This window comes from Elgaria multicarinata, chromosome 4 (assembly GCF_023053635.1).
Source record: "Elgaria multicarinata webbii isolate HBS135686 ecotype San Diego chromosome 4, rElgMul1.1.pri, whole genome shotgun sequence".
In the NCBI taxonomy this organism is placed as follows: Eukaryota; Metazoa; Chordata; class Lepidosauria; order Squamata; family Anguidae; genus Elgaria; species Elgaria multicarinata.
The window spans coordinates 139,203,102-139,225,616 of NC_086174.1; the positions used below are offsets into that span (position 1 = coordinate 139,203,102).

At 41.5% G+C, this 22,515-nt stretch overlaps 1 protein-coding gene across 4 annotated transcripts in view; it reads left to right on the forward strand.

Annotated features, from left to right (window-relative positions):
* The first annotated feature begins 303 nt into the window (after window positions 1–303).
* FBXW11 (F-box and WD repeat domain containing 11) overlaps window positions 304–22,515 on the forward strand; it is a 98,437-nt gene continuing 76,225 nt past the window's right edge. For 2 of the 4 annotated variants that reach the window (XM_063125283.1, XM_063125285.1), the window contains exons 1-2: window positions 304–508; window positions 14,949–15,028. Coding sequence is in view for 2 of the 4 variants with exons in the window: in XM_063125282.1 (XP_062981352.1) it covers window positions 464–508 (45 nt within the window). In the remaining 2 variants the exon portion in view is untranslated. The remainder of the gene's footprint in view (window positions 509–14,948; window positions 15,029–22,515) is intronic. The other 2 variants (XM_063125282.1, XM_063125284.1) reach the window with 1 other exon arrangement.

Genomic DNA, 22,515 nt, shown 5'->3' on the forward strand with positions numbered 1-22,515 from the left:
AAAAGAGGAGGAAAAAAAAGAAAAGAGGGCGGCGCTTTGTATGCTGGGAGACGTAGTTCGTTGGGCACCGTTGCCGTAGAGGACGCAGAGTACTTTCGGCCTGTTTCCCAGCAGGGCCGCCAAGCATGTCGGCCTTTGTAGTCTTTTCCCGCCGGTTACCGCAAGGCCTTTCGGGAGCGACGCTTCCTCTGTGGTAGCGGTTGCCGTTCCGCTGCGGCTGAGAGGAAAGCAGCGACGACGACACTGCCGCCGCTGCAACCGCCACTGCGTCGGCCTGCTACCTCACTTCCTCTTCCGGGCGCGCGGCCGAGGAGGCGGCGGCGGGTCAGTCGGTCGATCTGTCGGAGCCGGCCTCCTCCTCCTCCTCCTCCCTGGGCAAAGGGGGGTCACTACGGGGTTTTCTTTCCCCCGCCGAGGAGGAACCGCCGCCGCCGCCGCCGCCACTACAGCCACAGTCGCCGCGATGGAGCCGGAGTCGGTGATCGAGGACAAGACCATCGAGCTGATGGTGAGTGAGTGTGAGGGGCTCGCAGGCCCCTGCCCCTCCCCCTCTCTCCTCAGGCCCAGAAAGAGGGAGGGAGGGAGGGAGGCAGAGCGAGGCCTTTAGTGAAGAGGAGACGCCACAACGGGGGAGAAGAGGAGGAGGAGGAGGAGGAGGAGGGGGGGGGAGAAAAGAAAAGGAAGGGGAGGCGCCGGCGCGGTGGGAGCTGGTCTTTGTAGGCCTCGATTTCGGCGACGCTGCCTCCCCACCGCTTTCTCTCCCGGCCCCGCAATGAGAGAGGGTGAGGCGGAGGAGGGGGCGGGCCTTGAGGCGCTGCTCCCTTCTGACCCTCCTCTTCTCCCCCCCTCCCATCCCCCCCCCCACTTTAATGAAAGGAACAAATCCGTTTTCCTTCTTAAAGGAGACGCATCGAAAAGCCCCCCCCCCCATTTCCCGGTATCCATCACGTGCACATTTGGAGGGGGAGGGGTCGCCCCCTCCCTCCCCGCTCTCTACACCGCGCCTGGCCGCATCCCAAGCAGCCAGGACAAAGCCACGCAGGTGTGGGGACCCTGCAGGTGCAGGGGCTGCATATCGCTCTCCCCCTCCCCACTTTCCACCACGGGCTGAAGGTGACATTCGCCTGATTTTTCTAAACTCGTCTTAGGGATGCTCTGAGCGTGCAGAGTTACGTTGTGACACAAGATCCTAGTTTCACCAAAGGCTTGAGGAGCAGCTGTGTGGGCTGAAACGAGTTTCTTCTATTTCCAGGTCCCTTAGGGCTGCAAGTTTTGATTGATCCATCGAGGTGATTCAACATTTACAGCTTTTGTAGTGCGTTAGATTCGTTTTCTCTCTCCTCCCCCCCCCCCCTTGCCGGGTAGACAATGAGCAGAGACTCTGGGCCTCAGGACTGTAGACTGGCCTAGTTGTCATGCCGGCTTGCACAGATGCACTGGTTAATAAAGATGGCGTTTCCTCTTTGCAGTGTGGTAACTTGAGATTTCATAATCACAGTGACCACCTTCAAGAGAAGCTGCCCCCTTCCTTTAGCGCATCTTTGTTGAATGAAATATGTACGTATAATCAAAGGCAACTGATCAATTGAAGTGGATAAGCAGGGAAATAATACGAGGCAGATGTTGAACTGAGTTTTTGAATTTTTTTAGTGTTAGTTGATAGCCTTAGGTCTCTTTGGGTATGGTAGTCTCTGATCATCAAATCATGTCCTGCAAGTGTAAGAAATATAACTAGTTAAGATGCTTCCTACTTTTTTGTACTGAAAGCTGCTTTTTGAGAGCAAAAGGCTAGACTGTAAACAATACTTTTGACACTTCTAGCTGCACTATGGAACTGTCCATCATAGGGTAGTGCGGATTACAATAAAAACAAGTGCTTAGATTCATTGCTTCATTGTGGGGGCTTGCTCATGAGGGGGGTTCCCATTTGTTGCAAAGGAGTGGGACAATTCTCTATATATGTTCTTGGGCTCTCAAGTTGGGGGCAAGGCCTGAAACTGATTTTTTCAGTCCCTTTCCTGTTACATATAAAAGCAACATTTATGATCTGAAACAAAAATATTTGTTTACTTCTCTGTAATTTTGTTTCCTTTTCTGTGTGTTTGAATACCAATAACTTAAGCTTATTTTTAGTACTTCAGAAAATATACAAGACCAGCGTAAAATGTTAAATTAACTTGTCTTTATTTTACAAGACTGTCCTGCATTTTACTCAGTAGAGCATTTTGTTTTTCCATACTTCATAGAATTTAGTAAAGGTCTGAATGCAATGCTGTTGAGCTCTGTATTGTTGGAAAAGCACCCAACAGACAAAATGGCCACAGGGCGAATGGAAGGGGTGACATTGCTATAGCAAACTTTTACAATGGTAAAATAAGGTTATGTAGAAGCTTTTGAAAATTCAGAAACAGGATTAAGTGATTTGGGAATGATCAGGAAGTGGTGGTGAATTATACGGACCATGTTTTGTGTAGACTTCTGCATAATGGATGTTTTGCTGAATGATTGACTAAACACTACTCTTCGTTACAACATGACAGCAATTGGGATTTGTTTATGCCGTCAAGCAAATGGCCATTTTTTGGAAACATGTGAACTCTTTATAAGACTTTTCCTCGTCATGGTCCAGCAATACAGGCCATGATGAGTACTCCTTTTGCATTTCTTCATTATTGTTGGTTGCTGTGATCCCATTGAGCTAGTAGTGTCACATTTCAGGGTCATGGCACCAGTCACTGCTATACTAATGCAGGGACCACAGCTCAGTAGTAGAGTGTGTGCTTTGCATATACAAAGTACCTGATTCTGTGTCTGGCATTTTCAGTTCAAGGGTCATTGGTAGCAGAGCTGGGAAAGACCTCTATCTGGTAGTCTAGCGAACTCCTGCTAATGGGTGCTCATAGTCCACCAGTGGGGGGAGTGACCCAAACAGCATGGCTGAGTTTCTCCTTTCCAAGTGGTTGTGAAAAGAGGGGTTGTGAAGCATGGTGTCAGCCACTGAGCTACCCAGGCATAGATGGAGGGTCAGGGGGAAAATTAGTGCTCTTCTCCATTGTAGTTGCCTGGATTTTAGAGGCACTGATTTTGTTCTGACTTTTCCCACCCTTTAGGAAACATATGAGCTAATTTTTAACATTTTTTTTTGTCAAGGGCTGCATTCCCTCACAGGTAGGGCCTGCATGTCAGCAGTGGGCCAGAGCCAAATGAAGGGGGGCTTGTCCCTTTTCTCTCACTCCCCCCTCTCTCTCCTGCTTCCTTCCTGTCCAGCTGGCTGTGAGGGAAAGGACAGGTTGCACTTACCTGAGGTCAGACCTGATAGCAAGCAGAGGGCTTTTGAAATTAGATTGAGGGTTGCAAGCAGCTGGAAGGCCATAGGTTGCACACCTCTGATTTAAGATCTGTGTGCTAGTACAATGACTCCCAGGGAGGAGTAATAATCATCTCATAAGCCCCAGTTGTCCCTCTTTCTACTAGCCTTTGGTCTGCCTGGACTGCAACCCTAGCTGGAGGCCAGTCGGCTGAATTGGGTTTCAAAGCTGGATAATGGTTCTTTCCCCACTCCCAAATGATTCTGTAGGAGTGTTCCCTCCCTCCTGCCCACCATCCAGGTACATTATTAAATGCTGGGGAAACCCAGTAAGTGAGTCATGACACTGCTATGGGAGAGGAGGAAGTTCGTAGGGTTTTCCTGTTCTAAAAGCCTTAATAGTCTTTCCTGTGAATTATATCTGGAGATGTATAGCTCTTTGAGAACTCAGAAAAGGTTGTGCAAATAAACCCTCACAAATAGCACTGCAAGTTCAAAATAAGTGAATTGACTTCAGATAGTGTATGAAATATTCACTAATGGCTCTTCTGCTATTCAGTTCAAGTCTGTTTAAGCTACATAGATGTTGCCTGTAAGAATGTAGTAGTGTAATCACAGATCTCTTATGATTTCTGCTACTTGCTTCATTTTGCTCTCTATATTAGAGCCCAAATTCAGAACAATTAGAGAATATTAATGTCAGTAATGTACTTACACTGACTTTGCTCAAAGGAGGGGAAAAAACCTCTTTTCTCAATATGAAACATGACACCAGATCAAGGCATTATTCCCCACCCCACCCCCAGAATTTGTCTGTTAGCTCTAGTATTGGCTTTAAGTAATTGGATGATCAATATGAAAAATAATTTGTGTGAGTGTTTGGAATATGACAGTGTGATGCCAGCAAGAATCTGTACAAATGTTAAGCACTGTGTTCCATAACTTTGAGAATGTACCAGTAGCTCTTTTTTAAGCATCACAGCGCTCTGTCAAAATATTTACTATAAAAATAAGCACAGACAGGTACAATGAATCAAACAGACAGTTTCGGCCAGCATATTTTTACCATTGCTAATCTTAAGTGTTGATGTCAAGACATTAAAAGTGCAAACAAGTGTAGCCTTTGTTTCACTGTCTTTGCATTTTAGAGAATAGTTTGCACGTGAAAAGAAAAGGTGAAAAGCGTACATTCTGAATGTAAGGATCAGCCATTATATACTAGGTTATTTAAAGTGCATTTGCTTGTTGTTTCTCTAGATTTTATGGTGAAAGTTTTTTAAAGGGTTGTCACTCAATTGATTATATTTATATATTATTTTATATAAGAATATATTGACATATTTTATATTATAATTTCCATTATAAATCCTTTTTTTCCTTAAGTATTATAAATATTTTTTGTTCTCAAGAAAGAAAAGTTGTGGCGGTATTGAAACACACACACAAACACACAAAAAACCTGCAAAAAGAGAGAGAACGAACACAACATAAGTTTACATTGAGCTGTATCCTTATCCATCCTTTAATATTTGTGAGCAATGGCCAAGCTCTTTGTAGGAGAAACCAACAAAAATCAGAGGTATAGGGCAGCTATACATGGAGTTTCCATCTGACCTCCGAAAACAAGTAAAAGAAGTGCCCAGTAACTAGCTGGGTTGCACCAAACATTTGTGTTTACAGCTGTGTCCAACCACAACCCACCCGCAATAAAGCACAGAATAACTGCTAGTATCCTGTTCCAGCACTGGCATGCCAGATGTGACTCTCTTCCCTCACCCTCCACATTTCTTAAGAATGTCCCTCCTGTAGTTCTCTTCTCATCCACTTGAAAATTAGAGGGGCGCTGATGGGGCTGAAGTTCAACACTCTCAGGCTTACTTTAGCTCAGTGCTTCCCAAAATGGGCGGTACTGCCCCCTTGGGGGCGATGGGATTGCATAGGGGGGCGTTAAGAGGCAAGGGGGTGGCAGGGGGGCGCTTGAGGTGGTCTTTTCCGTGAAGCGCCTCTCCAGAAGGTCTTAAAACCCAGGGACATTTTTATGGGAGAATGTAGTTTGGTCCCAAGCAATATAAGGGAAGAATCCACACATGTATTAATACCGTTTAAGAAGAGTCCTTTTAATGGTGAATTGAAATGTTTCAAAAGCACCAAAACGCTAATGAAAAGACATACCCTACTTAGTGTGCCCCGCCCCGCCGGGTGCAAAACAGAGGTGTTCGCTCTCTTTTTTCCCTCCCTCCCTTGGCAAGCCTGTGGCGGGTGCTTCGGATTTTGAATAAATATTCAATTAATTGTTACTGTTTTGAATTTTATTGTTATTATCTTCCTTAGTGGGTTGCTGAAAACCACTATTCTGAATAATGATTTTTATAGTGTAGGGTAGGGGGCACTGGGCATGAGTTTGTGGAACCAAGGGGGCGGTTACTTGAAAAAAGTTTGGGAACCACTGCTTTAGCTCATGTGAATTTGCTCGTGTGCTACCTGGTGCTCCTATTAAGATATGGGGGAGTGCTCCCAATGCCCCTGCATCATTGCAGTGGCGCTGATAGGAGGGCTGCTGGAGAGAGCATAGCATGCCTATCTAGCACTCCTTCTAATACCAACAGAGAAAGACCCCTGATCTGTTGCCACCCAGCCCACCTGGGAATAGAACTGCTTAGTTGCTAAAACACAGTTATGAATACTTAGCTACAGAGAGAGAGAAAAACTTTCAGAGATTCAAGGCTGGGGCAATGGGGCCTTTGCAGGACAGCACAGTGTAGGTCCTGTTAATTGGCTCCCCCAATATTGATTGAGTCAGGATTCTAAATCGGTTTATGTTGCACCTTTAATATACATACACATATATACATACACTCACACACACACACTCGCAGAACACAAGTCACAGCTCCCCATGGATCTGTGTCTTGTTAGCTTAGCCCCTTCCCTCAAGTATCAAAATATAAAGCATGCAGAAAAGAGACAAAATGAGAAAAAATTGTCTATCTAGGAGGGATGAAAGTTTTTAACTCCACACAATTTAGCTGCAAGTGGTTAACTTTGATATTGTTGATTCACCCGGGGAGGGCCTGGATTCATACTTCTTCCATCCCCCAAATAGTTGCTTGCTCTTAGATGCACTGAATGATTTACTTATATAAAGTATAAATTTAGAGTTCATGAAATTATGAAATCTTTCTCATTTTGAATAATTTCCTAGGTCTAGATTTTGAATTGGACTAACTCACCGGTTGTGTGGTATTCAGTTGTTTTTGTCATTCAGCAAAACCTACCAGTTTTCACTCTCATATATTTGTCATGTTTTGCAATAGCTTATATTTTCTTAATTTTTCGTTTTCCTCCTTATTCTGCAGGTTTATAGCTCATTCTTCATGAAGGTTCTCTAACTGTCGCAGAAAGATGTACTGGCAACTTAATAATTTGCATTAAATATATGCTTAAGCAAATAGAGAAAATCAACTGGATATGGTAGTGTGTGTTTCCGTTTTAATCTCATGGTTGGGAAGTCACCAGGTCTCCATGTTGTCAGGACAGTTGAACAGAATCCAGTGAAAGGCATACCTTAGCTTGTCTGGATGTCTTATCTTGAACATTGTGCTGTATATATGATATATAAGTACTAGAGGATGAAGGCTTTGGAAGAATATGTAAAACTGTACTCTCTATAGTTCTTATTTACTTGATGGTTGACGGTGTGTCTGCTTACATTAATCAAATAATGTCCTTAAGCCATGTAGAGCTGTTGTGCAGCAAAAGTGAAATGGGCAGAAATGTTTAAAGGTCCACTGTAAACAAACGAAGAACCATAACTGAAATGCCTTCACCCTTGTACCCGCCGACATTGTCCCTCCCTGACAAGCTATACAAAGTCTATAACTTTTTTTTTATTTTGCTATTTGGAATAAATGTAACCAAAGTCCAGAAGGGGGGCTGAATTTTAAGGATAAATCTACTATGAATTAAGTTGCTTTTGTACATTGCACATCATAGAATAGCACCTGCGTGGTTAACAATCATAGGAGAGAGCTGATAGTTCCATTTCGTCGCTAGACTGCCATTTTGTAAGTTTCTCAAACGGGTGAATAGTGCTACCTTTGACAATGTTGTACTAAAAAGCTGCCTGCTGCATTCTGTATCACTTTCTTAATTATTTGTTATGTCTAATCCCATGTGGGCTTTGCAGGTAGTCAAATATAAATGTAATTGATGTTAATTGTGTTGTGTGCCTTTGAGAGAAAAGATGAATCGTCTTTCATTACTATCTTTAATTCTTATAAGTAGTTATAGAAGCTATTACTTGGAAATCCAGAAGCAGATGGGAAAATGTTGTGAAGTATCAAGCAATGTGCATTTATTTTCTTGGATTATCTCTGTTAAGATATTTTTGATTTGTACATTATGACTGGATTTCCTCGGCAAAGCTGTTTTTTATGTTTCAGGCACTTGTTTGAATTTTATAGTAATAGTTTCAGGTTTGATGGGTGGCTCGCTATTTGAACTATGAACTAGGATATTTGGAAGCATGTTTTAGCGAAATTAGTGAATTTTTCTTAGCAGTGAAAACCTATATCTCCAAACGTAAGAGCCATGCTGGATCAGATCAAAGATCAATCTTGTCCAGTATTCTGGATCCAGATGTTCCCAGGAAGTCCAGAAGGAGGGCATATGGGCAATAGACCCCTTTCTTTGCCCCCAGTCTGTAATATTCAGAGGTTTACTGTCCATATACTTGATGGTCCCAATAGCTATTAGCATGATATCGTTATCTTTTTTTAAAGAGTCATCTAAACTAGTTACCATAATCGTATTGCGTAAGAGTGAATTCCACAACCAAATTATGAAGAAATACTTCCTATTTATTGTGAGCCTACTGCCAATAAACCATGTTTTTTTGTAATTTTTCTAGCTAAAATGTCTCTCAAAATGAACAATATCCTCAAGCAATATGGCTTTGTGTCTCATTACAAATTATAGTTGCTGTATGTCATTGCATCACTACAGGCCCTTGGAGTGCTTGCCTGTGAAATTTCCTTTCCACAATTGACTGGTGTGGATATGGAGTGCAGATGAGTTCAAGCTACCTGGCATCTTCTCTTAGCCTGCAGTCCTAGGCATGTTTACGTGAAAGCATATTTAGTGATATCAGTGAGATTTACTTAGCAGGTAAATGTATTTTGGATTGGGGTACTCAGTAGTATCCAGTGATGCAAGATGGAAAATTTTCTATTGCAGTATTATTCCACTGAAAATGTTCCGTTTGTAAAAGTGCATGGTTTCAGGAAGTTCATTAGTATCTTTACAAATAAGTACAATATCCATCAAATTGAGCAATTAGAATGTGTACAATACCAGTCAAATATAAAATCAAAGATGTAATTATTATTTTTCCAAGGGACTATCTCTGTGAAATACATAGCTTTGCACCTAGCCCTTTAAGCATGCTAAGATTAATATGATATGATTTCAGTGCCTTCATCATTTTTCTCCCTAAAATCTTGATAGCTTCGGCTATTGGGCGGTATAGAAATGCAATAAATAAATAAATAAATAAATAAATAAATAAATAAAGGCCTGGCTCACACATAATGCCAAGTATGGTGTAGTTTGTTGAAATTGGCTTGCCATTCTATCTGAACCCATCCCTGCGAACAAACCATGGTTTATTACCAGCTATAAACCACAAATAGAACCCATGTTTTGTTGTTGTCTTATGAAGTCTGGCTTGTTTAAACAATGGCTTGTTGTGATGACTGATCCCAGAACCACAGCTTATCCCTGGCTTGTTTGGGCTACTGTCTGCCTCGAAACTGACACACCCAGCAAGACTAGCCTGCTCTGAAGGCTGGCAAAGTGCCTGGGAGAGAAACAAACCAGAAATGGGGAGAATAAGTTGTGGTTTATTGTTTGCTCGTTTGCAAGACAATTTATGGCCAAAGCAACAAATCATGGTTAACATAAACCTTGGCTTACTGTTACGTGCAAATGCAGCCGGACTAAGAGAAATGTATGCTATTAGCTGTTGTGTCTTATTTTTTTTTTACAATTATTCCAGTAAAAATATTTCTAAGCAAAGCTTTGCATTTGTTTGAACTAAGTGTGTATTATTGAATCCCCACCACTACTTCAACCATATATTTCTGTTTAATTACCTTTAGCTATTAGAAAAACTGTTCCGATATCTATACAGCATGTAAAGTTGACATGGCATCCTTTATTTTTAATGTTTTATTTCCTAAATATAAATCAAATAGGCTACATTTTAGTCGACATAGGGCAGCAATCAATTCAAAATATTCCAGAAAACTCACAGCACTGGTTATATCCTGGGTCAGTAAGATTGCACATTCTGTTCCTTTAATTAAAGCACATCTTTCCACTGAGGAATATATATAAGCAGTCTGCAAATTATGACTGGGCATGGTAACCAAACATTTGTTTCTATTAGCTGGCTGTGAAGTCTGGTCCCACTGTGGTTGCACAACAATATTATAATGTAGTGATCAACACCAATACTGCCTGATGAAATGAGTGAAGTTATATAATACATGATTTATGTAAATTGATGTGCAAATGAAATTTCTTCTTTACCCTTAACCTATGAAACATCCCCCAGCTTTTGAAAGGTTTTCTCTCCTCTTCCCCCCACCCCCACATTCAGATGCTTAAGAGTATCCCACCCACCCCGACCCCCATATAAAAACAAAATTTATGCTGTTGTTTTTCTGGTATAAACCTTAAAATGGGGATGATGTTAACTAGTGAGATGCCTATTTTAATGTTCTGTCTAAGAAATGTTACTACAAAAATGAAGGAAGAATGGCTGGTTTTTCAAGGAGGAGTCCAGTTGTATGTTAAATTCTGAACTCTTTTGTGTAATGGCTGCATTCCTGTACATAGTTTACTTGGGAGAAACCTCCATCAATCTCATTACTGCTTACTTCTGAATGCATCAAACATGTACTTGAAACACGAGTGACACCCAATGTCCCAGAGGGTCCCCCAATCCTTCGGAGGTCATTTTGGGGGGCGGAAGGGGGAATTGATTCAGCTGGTGGATAAGCACCATTGGTTTTCTCCCATTGAGCTTTGACAAGGATCTTCAGTCAGCTGAAATGTGGTCTTTAGGTTTTAATTAGAATGCAGCAATCTGACAAAAGAAATGTTACCATTTAAACTGCTAGGTTGAAGTAGAAAAAGGACAAAAATATTCTGCTTTTGCTTGATTCCTTCCTACATTGTTTTCTTACTATTTATTTATTAGTCCTTTGAAGGTAGGAAAAGCAATTTCAGTTGTCTTGGTACCTGTGTTTGGACGTAATGCTAAACTGTGGCTTAGTGTTATGAGAATAAGCTACAGTGAATTTCAGGCTTGTGAGTTTCCTCCTCTCTAGCATGGCCATGAGGTCATGAGATCAGAAGCATCTCCTTCCATTTTAGGTTAATTACAGTTGTGTGTGTCATGTAAACCCAAAATTTGTACAGTCGTAACTGTGCTTTGTTTAAAAGCTAGCTTCATAAACTGTGGTTTGAAGCTGGCTTGTTTCAACAAACCATAGTTAAAATTCACCAGTTTGTCCATGTGGAAAGGCTAAAGCAAGAGTAGGCAATCTGGTGCCCTCCAGTTATTTTGGACTACGACCCCCATGAACCCTGACCTTTAGCTATGAGATTTGTAGTCAAAAAACACCAGCTTGCCTATCCCAGGCTAAAGTATCTGAGCCTTCTTAATCTAAAAGGTGTCTAAGGGGAAACATAATTAAGGTTTATACAACTATTCATGTTGGTGTAGAAAGTGAATAAAGTTGCCCCCACTTCTCAAAACATGAGAAATCGGGGTCAGCCAATGAGATTGGTAGTAGATTCAAGATAAACAAAAGAAAGATAGACAGTGACTACTTAATCTATGGAACTCACTGTTACTAAATGTGTAACAACAGCTACAAGGTTAGTGTCTTTAAAAGCAGATTAGATGTATTTATGGAAGAGAAGGCATTTATTAACTGCTGTTAGCTATGGTAGCTAAATGAAGCCATTTGCTACTGGAGAGAGAATCAGCAGGAGAGGGTTATTGCATTCATGGCTTCTGATGGGCCTAATAGAAGCATCTAGTTGGGCACTGAAGTAAACAGGATGCTGGGTCAGATGGGCCTTCTGGTTTCATCCAGCAGGAGCTGATTTTATGCAATTGTTTCCTTGATGGGGTTTGTGGGTAACCTGCATGAGACTTAGTTACATATCTCTCTAACCTAATTTGTACATGATAACCCAGAGTATGGCTGCATTCATACAACACAGTAATCAATGTTGGGTTAATAGTCAACTCCATGTTTGATTATTGAGGGGATACTCCCCACGCAACATGATTATAATCAAATATAGGCCTTAGCTAGACCTAAGGATTATCCCAGGCAAATGGAAGGGTCGTCCCTGCCTGCTCCCGGTATCCCCTGTGTGTCATTTGGATGTACAGGGATGATTCCAGGATATAGGCGTGGTCTAGCCATGGCCAAAGTGTGGCTTAAGACCAGTGTTGAGTTGACTATTAGTCAACAATGTGTTTGATTGACCTTCCCCCCCCCCCTCAAGTTGGTGTCTCATCAGCCATTGTGTGAGTTCTGCCAGCTGGACTAGAGCAGCTGCTGCTGTTTTGGTCACTCTTGCCAGGGGACTCTGCAGTCGCCGAAAATAACCAACAGTGTGTGATGAAATAGTCAACGGTGCCCGACACACGACACGATAACAATGGTTGTTCATATAATCAGCTCTGCACAGCATTGGTTATGTCAGCCAAATAACCAACTGTAGTGTGAAAAAGTCACAACAGACAATGCAATAACCCACTGTTGACTATTTAACCCACTGTTGCTTTTTGTGTCATCTGAACTGAGTCTATGGGTTGTTGTTGAATCATCTGTTGTTATTACATTTGAATCCTGCGCGACAAATCATGGGTTCTCTTCGTGGGTTATTCTTGGTTATCAACCCGTAGTTTAAACCATAATGCAAGGATCACACTAGGCCTCTGTTTCCTATATCATTGCTACTTGCTCTGTCATGAGGCATCTGTTCAGTACATAATACTTGGAATAGTGTTGTAAAATGTGGAAGTTTCAATTGTGCCATCGCCCTGAAGTTAACTATCTTTATATTAGCCTTCCCCAACCTATTGCCCTCCAGATCTTTTGAACTATAACTCCCAGCATTCCCAATCATGGCCATGCTGCCTAGGACCAATGTCCAAAACATCTGGAGGGCATCAGGTCGGGGAGGGCTGTTCTATATGCACAGCTGGCAAGACTACACACAGCTGAGAAATAAGGGGAAATAGATGAAACCCATTCTCCACACTGCACCATGCACTTCACTTCACATGCCTTTTTTATTATTTGAATGGTAGTTTTTTTGGCCTATAATTTTATAGAAGGACCAGTGGGGAAGAAAGTGAGGAACGATATAACACATTTTCTAACTTTAGGTACTCATGATAATAGAAGTAGCATTTGCTTAAACAGTCCCTTTAGTATCAGGTATTCCATGCAGTCTTGTATAGTAGCTTTACCTGCTATACCTCTTTTTTATATTTGCCTTAAAAGGATGTATATATTGGTTGATTGTGCTTGGCTAGCTGTGCTGGAGCATCTATTCAAGTATTAGAGGTACTAGCCAGAAAATAACCTGGCCATCTGGTTGTATGTCTGTTATAATTCTTCTCATTTAGCAAAAAGCCACATTTGCTGGGAACTTCAAAATATCACAATGGACATTTGTCCTAGTCTCAGTATTGCTTAAATTGCATGGTGGTTGTTCTTTCTTGCCTGGTGTAACTGTCAGTCTGTCTCTCTCTCTCAAACTGGGAGCCACCTGCTCAAGATTGAATCTACTGAAATTTTGAATCTGATAGATGTTGACATGACATCCGTTTCTCTTAAATGCTGCCATGCTATAATCATGACATCAGGTACAGGTAAAGAAGGAAGGATCATCCCTGCTGCTAGCGCTAGGGAGTATCCAAAATGATTGATTGCACACACCGTGCAGTTGGTGGCATCTCTTGCTATTCTCAGTTATTCCCCTTCTTGGAGTGGGTGTGTCTTAAAAAGCTTCTTTGGGGTTTCCTTTCTCACCACATGAATGTTGTCATATTCTGCCTATTGGGCAACATAATAACAAATATTGTAACTGTATAATCTAAAGCTGTGCAATATCCAGGGAGCTAAATTTGATATATAGTAATTGAGGAGGGTTTGGTGCACCAATATGTTTCCAGTGCAATCAGAATACCTGTTCTGTATTGGAATATTATTTATTTACATAATTTTATTCATATGAAAGCACACTTGTACATAAATGTGACACAAAGGAGTATATGATGAGTTATACATGATTATAGGCCGGCCTTCATGATCAGAGTAAGTCATACTTATATCCTGTTAAAATAATAATGTTTTATATAGCACCATTGGTACTGGAATGTAGACATGATGAAGATGTGTTCTCCACCCCCACCCCTCATGTAGACCATAGGTATGCATTTGTATTGGCATTTAAAAAAACAATAGCATCAGAAGTTTTGTCAACAGGTAGCCCAGTCTTGCTATCTGCCTGCATAAAAGACAAGTAAGGATACACATAATTATCCCTTTTAGCTGAAACTGAATTAGCGTCATTCATTCATTTTGGAGTATTTATGCCCTGCCTAAGTTCTCAAAGGCCTAGCTTGAATTTCTAGCTTGCTTCAATTGAGGAATGCAATAGGGTTGCTTCCTCCTTTACTTTAGTTTCTCGTGGTGCAAATGTACTATTTTCTTCTCTATTAAAGGTGCTATTGGTCACTTTGGCTGAGAGAGGTACATACCTCTTTTTCATCTGTGCTTATTTTTGAGAATGATAACAATCACAGGTTACCTTGGGACAAAATGCCAATTCTTGGTTTGGGCATTATGTCTGCATGCAGCCATGTGCTTGTATTAACCAGTAAAATCTATGAAGGGTATACTTGACTCGAAAAATAGGCTATGGTCCAAAGAACAGGAACTAATTCCATGAACCCAAGGGAACATCCCCACCCTCCAATTCTATGCCAGTCCCCTTTTGAAACGGAAGGGATTTTCAGAAGGACTTTGCAATTTTTGCCATGGGGGTCTTTTCTTCAAAGAAAACCCATCAGAAATCCCGTTGATTGTGTCCAAGTCCTTATGCAAACCCAAATGAACACTTTGGATCTCGGCCATTGTCTGCAGGTCTACTATAACAGAATATCTATTGGTACCTTATATTTTAAGAAGAAACTTGTGTGTATGTAATCTTTTAAAAATTGTAGCTAATGATTTTTCTAGACTGATGTTTGAGGTATCATAGTTATTTGTTTTGATTCATGTGGATAGCAAATAATCAAAATAATTTGCTCTGGATTGGTTGATTCAGGTATGGGAAAGTGCAATTTCTTGTCTTTAATTTAGTTTCTTGTCTTAGATCCACCAATCCGGTGACCCATCTGATTTAATGACTACTGGAACCCTGCTAGCAGTACAGGTTTCCTTGTCTTTCTAACAGCATTAGGAAGTGCATATTGGGATTTCGTTCAAGAAAAGAAGTAGATACACCAAGCTGAAGATGATTGGCTGCTCTCTTTTGACAGACAAGTGTGAAAAGGAAACCCCATTCGAATTCCCATTCATTCTGGATTGGTGGATCTGAAGCACAGAAACAGAGTTTCAGGTAAGAAATTCCCTGTACTAAATAGTGTTACTTGGTTAACCAAAACAAGTTTTGCTGCATAAAGTTCACAAAATATTAAAGCTTCTACTGTACAGACTTGCCACTTATGTAACACACTGTACCTTTTTCTTGATGGATAGGGTTTCTAAATTACTTACCTCCTGATGAAATGAAAAGTCGGGTGTAGGTTCTGAGTAAAATATATGGTTCTTCTCTTAAAGGAACAAAGGGAAATTAATGTCTGATTTATGGCTTTGTGTAGTGTGAGGGCTATCTTTTACTATAATGGTTGTGAATAGTTCATAAACCCAACAGTGGGGTTAGTTGGCTTTTCTAGCAACTTTTAGCCAACATAAAGAAACTTGATCTTGTAGTACAGGGCTGTGACATGTTTTGACTGAACTAAGGAGAGTGGGAACATCTTTGAAAGGACTACATATAGTAACTAGCCCTTTCATTAATTTTCATGCGGCTATATATACACAAACACCCACCTGAAATTTGTCCCTATTTATGTAAAATGCAAGTTGTCAAATCTGCAACACTCTGGGCTTAGATGTGATTATTCATTTTCATTGAATAGTTAGATGCACACTCCAAAGTCTAAAACAATAAGGGAGTCATGTGGCACTATAAAACCTTGTCTTCACTGCAACTTGTTACCACTCTGAAAGCACAAAGTCTCTAATTCTGCTGTCTCCAGACCAAATCTTACTACTTCTGCTGCAAATGGCTGTTTTTCGTTTGTTTTTTCGTTTTTTTTACAAGCAGCAGCTATGGATCACCTCTACAATAATAGTGATTTACTGTTTTTTTTAAAAAAATCCCTGCTCCTTGTCTCTGTACAATATATACATTCTACATCAGTCTCCATTTGAGACTTTAGAACACTGATGAATCTAAAATGCAAACAACTCCCTTTGACAAAGGGACAAATTGAGTGAACAGGCGTTGCCAGCCTAGAGGCTTCATGCTGATGCCATGTCAGAAGCATTTGGAAAACAGGGCTGGTACTTTAAGCATTTCATTCTGGGATTCTTGAAATAGTTTTGCAACCCCCCTCTGGGGTATGGGGTGTGTGTGGAGTGACTATAAGCTGAAACCACTTATAGATGCTCTATAAAAGAAATGGGAAAATCCAAGTGCGATTATAGAATCCAGTTTTATTGACTGATTGATTTTTACAAAAGCTATTTTTGGGATTTGATTCTGGTACAAGTCATTTTAGAAGATAAGAACTACTGCCCCACTCCGACATATAATATGATAGGCATTAGGCTATGGTCTTTCTTAGTTATATGTTCTAATAACAATAGGATGAGAAAAGTCTGCATTCTGGAGTTCTTCTATTCCATGCCTTAGTGCTCAGAGCTAAATATTTCCTGTAAAAGCTGGATAAAAGGCTGATTCAGTGATCTCCCCCTTCTGTATCATCAGTCACAAGGCTACCTAAAAGTGGCTGCTTACTAACTGTATTTTCTACCCCTGTTTTAGCAGTAGAAAGTAGATCACTTTTATTGCAAGGAAATTCTCATCTGAATGATCAGTGTTTACTGTAGGACTTCTTGCATTCTTGATCTTAAACAATGCAAAATTCACCACTTGCCTTGAACTTGTTTATCCATTTCTTTTCGCTTTCTTTTTTAAAGTTGCATTTCCAAGTTTTATTTGCTGCATTTCTGGACATGTGGGAAATCACAGATGCTAAGCTGGTTTTCCACCTAGCCTCTAGATAGGAATTCTGTTAAGTGATTTTTACCTCTTCTCTCAAGCTAAACTGATATTACAAGGCAGAAGCTGTAGGAAGGTCAGATCAATAAATTACTTCACATGATCGTCACCATCATCATCATGCCGTTTCGGTCAAATGCATCCCTTATGAATTGCAGGCAATTTCCCTGCCTAGAGTGAGGATTGGACATGGGTCCATACGCATCCATAATTGCTTCAGCAGCAGGGGAGTGGGGGAACACCACCTATGAGCAAGCTTTTGAATGTTTTGCCAGAATGTCTACAGTCTTTCATATACGTAAGGTTTCTTTAAATCCAAATCCTTGCTCTATAAATCTGTGGATCTAGCAGTTTCTTGGTTGAAAACATTGGGCTGGATCCAGACTTGCCCCTCCACAAATGGAAGGGTTCCTTTGTTTCGTGAAGGGAACTGGGATCCATAGAGGCGCACCACAGGAGGAAGGAGGCATGGTGGCCTTCTTCCCCCTGTTGCCCTCAGCGTTGCCTTGCACGCTTGTATTAGCGGGTTCTGCTGCCCTCCAGAACAGATTTTTGGAGTGAGCATAGGGGTCTGCAGGTGGGAGGGGAAATTGAAAGTTGCCTTCCCTCTTTCCTCCTCCGGAACATCCATTTTCTGGAGTTCCTCTCTGCAGAACTCTAGATCCAACCCATTAACTTTGCATGCTTAAAGAAAATGCCATTAGCTCATTGTCTACATCATAAGGCAGCAGTAGGGTGGGGGTGCTTTATAACTATAAGGTTCAGTACGTGCAGGGAATGGCACGTTTCAGAATCATTTTAGAGTTTTTGAATCTGAGAGTAGATCTACTTTTATAGATTGCACTTGTGAATGTTTTTTCTTTAAAGGGAATGTGTCAGCACAGATCTGCTGATTCTGGACAATGAACACATTGCTGAATGCAGCACGTGCAGCTGATTTCTTTGTTTCTTAGAAGGCTAGCACTGGTTCTGCTCATTTCATAAGATGCCAAGCTGTGAATCAGAAAGTTACCTGGTTTGAACCTTGCCGCAGCCATGAAGTCGTTTGGCAAGTTATTCTCTCTCAGCACCCCCCACTCCCCAAAAAGAGATAATAACTGACTATTTTACAGGATTGTCATCCGTCATGATTGCAAGCAGCGTAATGTATGTGAAATTCTTTGAGTGCCTAAAGTACTGTATAAATGCTATGTATCAGTATTGTTGCTGCTAGCATCTGATAGCTTAGGGTCAAGTTCTGCTTAACTCAGTTGAGTAGCTGTTTGTATCCCCGAATTAGATTTTAAATTGGATAGTAGTGGCTCTGTTAAAAACTGGAGTCTACAGATACATACATGCCAATTAAGCATGAGTAAACAAATCAATTTTGCCATCATGGAAACACCCTTCCATTTGGAAAATAAGCTATTTTAGCACTCAACCCCTAAATGGTGGCTACGAGCAGTGTAAATTCCTTGACCATAATATACCACATTTATTGGGACACTGTATAATAGCAAATAAGATAATCTTTATTTACACAAGCTGAATCACTTCACATTCTTATTGTAAAACATTAAAGCTGATGTAAAGGTCAGGAGCTGCCCTGAAGCACGCGGACTGGGATGGGTAGAATGCTTCTTGTAAGAACATAAGTAGGGCCCTGCTGAATCAGACCAAGGGTCCATCTAGTCCAGCACTCTGTTCACACAGTGGCCAACCAGCCATCAGCCAGGGATGAGCAAGCAGGACATTTAATGCCACAGACAGCCTGCCACCAGATATGGACTTCGATCAGGGGTGGGGAATGTGTTGGTGGACTGCAGTTCCCCACCAGCCCTAGCTAGCAAAGCCATTGGTGAGTGCTGATGGGAGTTGCGGTCCAGCAACATCTGGAGAGCCATTTGTTCCCCATCTCTGGCTTAGATTGTTCTGCTGCACCCTCTCTCTCTCTCTCTCTCTCTCTCTCTCTGTGTGTGTGTGTGTGTGTGTGTGTGTGTGCTTTAAGGTGGATTCCTGCGTTGAGCAGGGGGTTGGACTCGATGGCCTTATAGGTTCCTTCCAACTTTACTATTCTATGATTCTATGTCTGTCCTCCGTGTAGTGACATAAAGAGGAATGCTTGTGAAAGAACATGCTGATCAGTCTGGGCTTAGGACCAGACTAGACATGATGGTGGCAGGTCCATTTTGTTTAAATCTTGGTCAGCCCCAACTATGCATACAGACGTAGGAATCTGACCTTTGTAGCCAAAGGGATGCATGGGTGAGTGTTCATGTGCTGAACCCTCTCACGGCTTAACTCCCTGCATGGTATCTGTCTTGGACAGTGCTCTCTTCAGCCAAGCCCTGATACTCAAAGTGAGCTCCTGCTTTATAGGTAGTGGGGCTTGGGCTGGGTTTAAACAAATGCATCAGCTGCCCTTTGGGGAACTCAGGAAGCCTGGCTTAAAGAAATGTATTGTTTTGTAGCATTAGGTTTTGTTTACAAGGTGCAGACTAAAAGGCTTGGGCTCAGCATTGCCTCCTTTCCCTGTGTAGTCTGGCGTTTCTGTGCTTTAGGGAGCCTGGATAAACCAGGGAGAGAGAGACCTCTGTTGCAACTGGGACCCCTAGATTCCAGAAGCTTAATTCCTGACAGCCCTGGGAAGGCATTGACCTGATTCACATATTATGCTAATGCTTGGTTTATTAAACCTATGGTTTGTTGCCATCATTTGTCTGGCAGATGATTGAACAAACTGTGGATTGTTTTCTCAATCCCTGGGTTGTTTCCTTTCTTCCTTCCATCTTCAGCTTCTTCCCTGTGTCCCAAATGCCTTTGGAACACTGAAGTACTGGCATTTAAAGTGTCTGGGTTTTTTCGTTTTTTGTCTTTGACCACTCTTGTCTACCTCCTCTGACAAAGCAACCCATGATCAACCCACTGTTCTTGGTTAACACATAACAATGGAGTTTAAATAACCCAGAGTTTGCAACCCAACAGTAAACCATGGGTTCTTTTTTCTGGGTTATTCATGATTCATGGCTGGTTTCTTACATTATAGCAACCCAGAATTCAACAAGCTGTGGGTTAAATAAACCATGGGTTAGCATTATGTGCAAAATAGGTCAATATGTCTCTTGTTGTTCAATGGCAGCTGAAGCATTGCTAAACGGCCGTTTTGTTAGTAACAGACATTTTAGGTGAGTGTTTCCTTTGAAATATTACTGAGTTGGGTGTTAGCTATTTTGTGAAGTTGAAGACTTAATATGCCTATTTTATTGACTGGAGTAAATCTTCCAATCTTCTTCTTTAGCTGTCATATGAAATATAGAGAGATTTTGTCCCATTGCTACCTTGGATTTCCATTGCATGAAGCATAGATGAAGATTTTGAAAGCAGAATGGCAATGCATTGTTGAGTAATTTGTGGTGAATTTGTGGCACCCCATATAGCAGGAGTGGGGATTTTGTAGCCCTCCAGGTACTTTAGCCAACAACTCCCATCATTTCTCGCCATTGGCTTTGCTTAGTAGGTCAAAACCTCTGAAGGGCCACAAGCTGGCCTCTTAGAATAGCTGGTAGTAGAGTGGTCCTTATAAAGAACAGCAGCACATTTTAACCTGAGAGATACGATTGAGTCATGCACAAATGGAAGCTTGAAGAAATGGTCTAGAAAAGGAGTAGGCAGACCTGTGTCCACTAGATGTTTTGGATTACAACTAAAATAATCCCTTATCATTGGCCATGCTGGATGAGGCTGATGGGAGCTGTAGTCCAAAAGATATGGAGGGCACCAGGTCACCTACCCATTGTCTAGAAGCTTTCATGATGGATTCTTTGTAAGAAGAAGTATAAAGTGGTTCCCATGAAGCTTCTTTTTAGTTCCTAACTACTTAAAGGGAAAGCAAATAATTGCTGCATTTGGATATAACACTAAACTATTGTTTAGCATTACAACAATGAACCTGGCCTTACACTCAGCTCTTACACTCCTCTCTCCCCTCTCTTCCAGTGCAGCCACAAGGAGGCAATAAAAAGCTTTCATATGTTGCCCGAAACCTAAACTGTGGTTGAAAACAAACTAGCTTCATAAACTGTGGTTTGAAGTTGGCTTGTTTCTATTAACCTTCCATTAATCACAGTTCATATGAGTTCAGACAACACAGCAAGCTTTGGATAATCCAAACATCCCCTTGATTGCCAGAGGAGGAGGGGAGTGTGCATACTCAGGAAGAAGCTACACTCCTCTTTACTCTAAACTGTTAATTAATATTATGTTCAAAGCAGCTCAGTATCTTTGCAGAGATTTCAACTGTTGGACCTCACATAATTTAGAGGCATCTTGGTGTTCTAAATACAATGTCCTGTTGCATGCACGTTCCTAGATTTTAAATGCTTTGCTCCTGTGACTTGTCTTCCCATTTAATGCAAATGCACACATTACTTGTTGGGAATATATAATACTTGCAACAGTGTTCTACTTCTAAAATATTAGCAGTGTTATCCATTTGCATTGCAGGTCCAGCTTCTGAGCGCTCAGGATTCTAACAGGACTCAATAAGTTTTGTCCCCCCTGTGTGCATGCAACAGAACAATGGGGGAGTGGGAAGTGTGAATGCCTCTGAAATCCTCATCCATTTCATTTTGTCGCGCTGGCTGCACATGCAAAATTGGGGGTGGGGAGAAGGGGCTCTGTTGAGCCTTGTTGGAGTCCACAGTATGGGCTGAGTTTTAACACTTAAATATTGCTGGTAATCTTGTTTGCACAGAGCTGGGGAACATATGGAGGTGCTGTTCCATCAAAGCAAGGGGTAGGATGAGCTTGAAATCCAAATAAATAAGATGGAAAAGCAGGTCACTTCTGTCCTCTGGTACGTTGGTGAGCAGGCCCTAGAAATGTTAGCTAAACTGACAAATTCATTGGTGCAAGAGAGGATTCATGAAGAAATGCTTCTAGAAGCCGAAGTTTAAATGAGTCTTAGTTTAGTATGAAATTGCTGTCCTGGAAACTCTCCCACGATGTGCATTGAGTGTAGATGGCCTGGAAGCTAAAGAGAAAACTGAGGAAAATGTAGGTAGTTCTGTGTCTCACTTTATTTGCTGTAATTTTCCACTACTTGAAAAAGACAGTCCCACTTTGAAGAAGAAAACTCTTTTTTTGTGACCTGAGAACAATGTGCCTATGAACTGTGTTATAACCTTCTGCACTTTCGTAAGAGTTCAGCAGATGAAAATATAAGTGTGTATGTGTGTGAGTGTGTACACACACATACATGAGCGCGTGCTATTTGGTACTTTTTTCCACCTGTAATGCTTGACTTCTGGTGTGGTATCTCCTCTAGTTCAAGAGTGCCATATCTCTTTTAGCCTAAGGGCCAAATTCCATTTGGGAGCCACAGTCCAGTGGTGGGCAGGACCAACAGAACAACAGGTGGGGTTAAAAAGACCATCCTATTGTAGCTTAAAGCTCTTACTGCCAGTAACTAAGCATCAGTAGAGGCATTTCAACCTTTTCGATTAGAGAGAGGTGCATAAAAACCAGCAAATTACTGCAGGATTGGTGGCTGAGGGAAATGGATTTGGCCTTCTAGGCAACTCCAGAGGACCAATTTGAGGCCTTAGTTTCTGTCCCAGTTGGAAGTGGGCACTCTATCCAGTTTTTCAAGATTTTATTATGCATCCCCCCCCCCAAAGTGCTCAGCTCTGTGATAAGGCCCTATTTAGCAGTCAGGGCTTCACAATCAGATGGCACACATGTGCTTGGGCATAGTATTCCATATAAATGTATGCGCT